General features: G+C 45.1%; 1 protein-coding gene across 1 annotated transcript; it reads right to left on the minus strand.

The window, feature by feature from the left end:
- Window positions 1-498: 498 nt before the first annotated feature.
- On the minus strand, window positions 499-3,747 carry LOC109464280 (chromobox protein homolog 8-like). Its single transcript, XM_019761233.1, has 5 exons — window positions 3,567-3,747; window positions 3,174-3,217; window positions 2,996-3,061; window positions 2,803-2,866; window positions 499-2,631 (listed from the first exon to the last, which is right to left on the minus strand). Exons 1-5 carry the CDS (start codon window positions 3,636-3,638, stop codon window positions 1,771-1,773), a joined length of 1,107 nt encoding a protein of 368 aa, XP_019616792.1. The 5' UTR covers window positions 3,639-3,747; the 3' UTR covers window positions 499-1,770.
- Between the last annotated feature and the right edge of the window lie 2,815 nt (window positions 3,748-6,562).

The following is a 6,562-nucleotide window of genomic DNA, read 5'->3' on the forward strand; positions in this document are numbered from 1 at the left end:
TCAACCACGTTCGACAGGCTAGAGTTAGGTTAGACCACATAACCGAAATTATGCACTATTACATTCATAAAGGTGATTGACAAATGCATTCCGTATATGTTTGTTTACAATTGTTTGTGTATTATTGTTGTTTACCTTTTTTTGACACAGGACTTTCATTAGATGGTACATCTGGAGACATATTACAATATCATGTCTTATCATCTATAATTTCAAATGCGAAACACCTTTAACATTTCTGTATCTGTATCAGTATAGCCGGTATAACCGCCATTCGGCGTAACACACCAGCTTAAGCTTTTCTTATACCAAAATATTGCTTCCCAAAAATATCTACATACATGCGTGTACATGCCATATTCGCACAAGAGTCAAAGTCATCTGATTCCAATTGGGGGGTTTAAACGTACAATAGTTGGATTTGGTATTTGAGAGCCAATCAGAATGAAAATACAACACTGTTCCTGTCCAATACCGAAGAATTTCACCGAACAATTGTGAAACTCTTGCAGTTTCGACCGACTACTACTGCAACTGAAAGATGCCGACACCATCCTATACGCACATGTTTAGACCTGCGATTTCATCAATAAATTGTATCCAAAGTCCGCTCTAAGAATGCTTACAGTTCGAAAACATGTTTGCATACGCCCTCTGTTTCCAATGTCACTTCTTGCTAACTCCCAGATACATAGATACTACAGAAAAGGATATAGCTTCACGCTTTTTTGTGTCCCTTGAGAAAGATTAGTCGATAAGAGTGGTATTGCAAGTTCTTGGTGTCAGTTTCTTGACGGAAAGATCGAGAATATGGAGGTAGCCCGTACCAAACACCACAAGTCACACGCCAGGTTTAGTAGCATTTTTGGCAAACCGCCAAACGCGAGAGGTTTGCTGGGGTCACCTCACAGGGCGTCTTCGTGTACAGAAACCTTGAGAAGGCGTGTGTCTTGTGATACTGTGAGTCATTCCCGGTCACTACACGCCTCGGGGGGCTATGTGCTAACCGACAAGAAGAAACTGAACTGCCCAGCTTCGCTTAACCTTGAGATATTTTAAACTCATAACCAACAGTCAAGTCAGAAGTAGTTCCAGCCTACACCCTGAAAGGGGCCCACCAAAGAACAGAACAATACGCCGCACGAAAATAACTTTCGTAACACCAACGTTTTTTTTTTCTTGTCGTCCATTCAAAATCTTGCAATCAAATTTTGCAGAGCCATAGTTTTAACTTAGTCTGGAGCTATATATGATTTATATCTATTAAGACAGAAACGGGCTTCTTCAGGAAAGTACCTTTAAGGTGTGTAAACATCACCTACACATACAGTGGGACAGGTATGACTCAGATTGGCTATTGTTCTTTACCCACAGACCGCGGGCCTGTCTTCGTGACAAGCCTATCGTCTTTTTTAGTCACCACAAGCGCAAACAATACTTCCGCGGCCCTAGCGCCTCGAGTTTATACAATCAGGTGGACTAAAAATATCTCAGGTGAATCACTTTTAAGTGTTTGAACTACTAGTCAAAGTCTCGCGGTCGTGACACATTATGTTCAGTCCTGAAGCTAGGCATTCTTTTTTTGAGCTGTTAGGTAATCCTGTTGCAAGCCTGTGTGCAGATAATCTTCTGAACATTTTTAAGAGATAAAACTTGTGGTAACATAAGGTAGCGCTGTGGCTTCTAATATAGAACGTTCAGACTTCTAGTATACTAGTATAAACAGTCAACTATTAAAGTTCCAAGTTGTGTGTACATGTAAGATGAAGTTTAGTCCGTTCTTGGCTTGAAGAATCCTTGAGGTGTGCTGCACTCTCGCACGGTGACAGTCAGGAAGTTGGCCGTAACATCGGTAATGAAAACCTGTCCTCCGATCACGGTGGGCCGCCAGCGCTTTTTAGGCGGCCAGGCGAGTGTCTGTGGGCGCGCGGCCAACGTGCCTGGGCCGGGCGGTGTTGTCGTCGCCACGGAGTTCGCGGTGGCAGATTCGTTCTCCTGGTCGGAGGAAGCCGACTCCTTGCGGCCAAACGGCGGAGATATTCCAGCTTTGTTCGGGGAAACCGCAGAGCTGCTTACGGGCTTTTGTTGGTTGGCGATGTTTTTCAGCATGGTGGTCTGGTTATGAGGGGGCGGAGTCGTGGGTGACGCGACTGCTTTTCCCCTTTCCCCGGCCATCTGTTCCCCCGGCGAGCACGAGGTGTTCCCTCTGACAAAACCCCAAGCCTCACTCCGCTTCCCCGAACCGCTGCCTACACCTGAAGGTGAAATAGTCTGGCTGGCATGCCCCGCACCGCGACCCCACATCCTGTGAGAGGGGCCCGCGATGATACCAGGGGTTGCGCCGTGGGCTTCCCCGGGGCCTCTCCCCGCTACTAGCCCGGAACCTTCCCCTGTTATACCAGCTTGGCCGGCCGGTTTTCTCTTCAGCACGTCTCCGCTGCCCTCGGTGGACCCGTCCCCGCTCTCTGGGGAGTGGCACGGCACGTAGTCGTCGTCGTCTTCAGAAAATGACACGTTTGTCGTGTGTGAGGTCGAGTCGGATCCAACATGGCTGCTGCCCGGGTCCGAGACTGGAGACCCGCCGGTCCTCTCTAGTTCGACATTCCCTTCTGCAGCCACTCTGAGCGGTTCCTGTGGTTGAAAAACAAAAATAAATCTCTATCCTACATGGCTGTATAAACTTCTGCAATAGACATGCAAGATCTGTCGAAAAAATGGAAATATTGCAGAGAAGTCGGGCATGTTCTAGAACCCGTCTCAGAAAGTTTACACAACTAAAGAAGTTTCCCGAATATTCTGTACCTCAATCCGAAGCCGTTTCGGCTTGGGTCCGCGCTTGAGACCTCCCCCATCCTTCTGTCTGCGCCTGAAAAGTGCAAAACAGCGAGTGTAAACAACAGGAAGCGAGATCTGAAGGAAACACGGAACTAGTCCTGGACCGAGCGAAAGCGTGCGCCATATTGTTTCAGACGACAGAATCGCCACACACACTCACCTATTTTCGAACGCCAGCAGTAGCCGCGGGTCAAGTATGTTGTCCACCGGTTCCCACGTACTGTACCTGTTTCAAAAATAGGGCAATCATTACAAAAGATATTACAGTTCTAAATCTAAAGAACAGATCATCGAGGAAATTTCCGAGGTTGTGAGAAAATACGGAAGAAGTTACTCACTTTTGCGACCAGCCCTTCCATTTGACGAGGTACTCCGCCTTCCCCTGTGGGGATAAGAGTAAACAGTGCTTGAACACACGGCCGTTGCATAACGTACTGAAATTCACACCAGCCGACATTTCAAAAGAAACTTTCTTCGCGACCTAGTCTTACGAAAATCATACATGTATGACACAATTTTGCCTTTTCAGAAAATACATTTGCAAGTTACGAGTAATTTAAATATGGTGGCACGCGCAAGGCGCTTCAGATTCACACCAGGCATGTATCGCGTTATACAAAATGTACACATAATCTTCACATGCTCACACACGATACGTGGGCAAGTTCCTACAAATTTCCAAGCTGTTGCGTCAAGTTTTTTGACGTGACATGCGACGTTTCGGTACTCACCCTTCGCCAGCGCTTCTTCTGCAGGCACTCGGCGGCGAAGACCCGCTCGCCGAACGCGGAGAGTTCCATCATCTTGTCCGCCAGCGTGTCAGCGTGTGTGTGTACAGTCAAACCGACTCTTGTTTCCAACGGCCAAAACAACACTGCGTCCGCCTGCCAGGGACTCCCGTCGCCAAATGGGCCAACGGCAGCCCATAATAGTCGCCTGACGTCACGCGACCTGATTACCATGCGTGGTTGCCATGGGGAGGTCGGTGGGTCATGTGGGGGACAGATCATTACGCTTTGGGGGAAGGCTGAATTCAGCGCGGGGGTGGATGTGTGGGGGCGAAACTTTAACGCTAGTGATGGAAATTACGTTTTATATTATCTCTCTTACGTAAAAACTACTGATACACGTTTGAAAGAGGCAAATTTCCCCCTTTTTACCCCCACGCGTGGTGATTAAGAATCGTCCCCCACTCAAGTTAAAACGTTTCACGGCTCATAAATTATTTGCAGCTCTAGCTTGGGTCCCAAATTTGCGCAACCCCGAGAGACGGTTGTAAACAGCGCTACCCTAGTGATGTTATTTGTTACACGTTGGCCACGCGACGCCTATCGTGGTTACCTCTTCCACAGAATCGCACGCAAAACTAATTATAAAAGCCGAGCAAAAGCCGCGATGTTTACGTGATGTTTACAGGGCGCACCACGGAAACTTGAAGATTCCCACAGTTACTTTACTTTGCGAGGTACTGTGTCTTCAAGCAGAGGTTGGTGGGGAAGATTGTAATTTTTCTACCAACTGGTCGGAGTAGAGACAGAAAAAAAAACGGGGTATATGATAAAAAAAATCACAATCTTCCCACCAACCTCTGCTTGGAGAGTACTTGTGAGCGACATTTGAACACGTTTTGGGTACCGGTACGCGATTTAATGGTAAATGCATAGCGATAGAATATGGACGACACCTTGCTCACACACAGCAAGAAGCTTTCTTTTTGGCTCATAGAATATCCTTTAACACAGTCCCTTTAACAAAAACCGCTGAAATTTAAATGACATTTTAAAAGGCAATGAATATGTCAGCTCACACATAGGTAACGTTACTAGTAGTTTGGGCGGGCTTCTGTCTTTTATTTTTAGGCTGACTACTTGCAACGTTCCAGCACCAGGGTACACTTCAGTTCAAATGGATACGATCTTGCCTAGAAGAACTGCGTACATGTAGCTCATAGGGCGTGGTCCCACTGAGTTCAGTGATCGATACAAAATTCTACCGCAAATTTCTTCAAGCCGTGAAAAGCGCAATATCATTAGAGAACTCGTACTGCGAGTGATCAGTCTTTCCTCATAAACAAACTACTATTGCCAAGCACCTCCTTGGTATTACCATGGAGGTAAAAAAGAGTATTACATAAAGAGGTTTTTAAAAAGCAGTTGCGTAACCAAGGAGGTTTAAAAATTGTGGCGTAACACGACTAGGAAAGGTCGAATGGATCAAGGACATAATGCAGAAACTACAACTCAAATGTGTTTTATCAGGAACGTTAACACAGCCATGCTTCAATTAATAGCGAGGTAACACCAAGGCCGGTTAACCTAGCCTCTACCAGGCTTCAGGAGGCGGCTGGAAAGAGTAGAAATCGGGCACAAACTCCCCTGGCATGTTATCTCTCTATTTGCCCGCGATTTCTAGTCTTTCCAGCCGCCTCCCGAAGCCTGGTAGAGGCTAGGTTAATTGTCACGTTAGCACGGCGCCACGCATGGTATAATGACGTACGAGATCTTGTGAACATCATGCACCTATTACATACATGCTTACGACACGCAAATATCATCAGTATCATTATTGATAATACAAGGACAATACAGCGTCATTATTGCATACACTTTACGAATGGGGCCATTGATCAATGAAAGTACGGTAGGCAGGGGAAAAAAAAGAAAAGTATCAAACTGGCTTGGATTGAAACCGTATTTCTTTCGTATTTTCATTAGCCACTTCGACAGCCTTGCCATCGTATGATCTGCTTGGAGATTATCATTTCATTTCATTTATTTATCATAAGTGCGTTTCGTCGACTCTTTGGTCTAGTTATATAATACTAAAAATTTGAACGGTAAGTCTCTATCCATTTACCATGCTCTCTGGCCACCCATGTTTCTCCAAAACGGAGCGAATTCTTCCTCAACTCAACTACGAGTATTGAAATGAAATACAAGCTGAAAACCTATGGATCTGGAGTGAAGTTGTATTCAGCTTACCCACAAGATCTAATTTATTCTCAGTAGACTTCGTATCTTTTAACCTGCATTTTCGACTACTCGTGTTTTTTCTTCAGTCTGTTCGCGTTGACTTGCGAAATAAACTTTCACCGTGTTTCTCCCACCTGGTTTTTGTCCGACCAAGGACATTATACATATATATATCTGTGTATAATGTCCTTGGTCCGACCCTCCTTTTTTTCTGCACTGCATATAAATACTGCATTAAGGTTTACGATCAATTCTACAGTGATTAGACTATAGTATTCCATGGACATTTGTACATACTATAGTGTATTGTCCTTGGAACAGCCAACTGACACGTGCGTACGTAGATTCTGAATCAGTAAGGTGGAAAAACGAAACTACAACCCCGTAAAATATCTGTCAACACTCCGTGGACATTTTTCGCCTTATTCGCACTGTCTTGTCAAACGGTTTGCGGAAATTTACAAAGGAAAGCTGACCGGTTACTCTCCAAGCAGAGGTTTGGGTTTTGGGTCATTTTTGGCGTGTTTTGGGGGCTTTTTTATCGGGGTTTCTTTTTTGCACTGGAATCGTTGGGTTGGCGTAAAAAAAAGATTCCAGTGAAAAAAAAAGAAACCCCGATTTAAAAAAAGCCTTAAAACACGCCAAAAATACGCCAAAACCCAAACTTCTGCTTGGGTTGGCGTAAAAAAAAAAGATTCCAGTGTCAAAGTAGACCCCGATTAAAAAAGCCTAAAAACACGCCAAAAATACGAATA

Source organism: Branchiostoma belcheri, unplaced genomic scaffold, assembly GCF_001625305.1.
Source record: "Branchiostoma belcheri isolate BF01 breed outbred unplaced genomic scaffold, Haploidv18h27 scaffold135, whole genome shotgun sequence".
In the NCBI taxonomy this organism is placed as follows: domain Eukaryota; kingdom Metazoa; phylum Chordata; class Leptocardii; order Amphioxiformes; family Branchiostomatidae; genus Branchiostoma; species Branchiostoma belcheri.

What these genes read in the sequence shown, in the direction of transcription:
- LOC109464280 (XM_019761233.1), bottom strand. Translation starts at nt 3,638, where the DNA reads ATGATGGAACTCTCCGCGTTCGGCGAGCGGGTCTTCGCCGCCGAGTGC. An exon ending in AGAAGAAGCGCTGGCGAAGG is followed by an intron (nt 3,218 to 3,566) that starts GTGAGTACCGAA and finishes TTATCCCCACAG; the next exon opens with GGGAAGGCGGAGTACCTCGT. An exon ending in CTGCTGGCGTTCGAAAATAG is followed by an intron (nt 2,867 to 2,995) that starts GTGAGTGTGTGT and finishes TGCACTTTTCAG; the next exon opens with GCGCAGACAGAAGGATGGGG.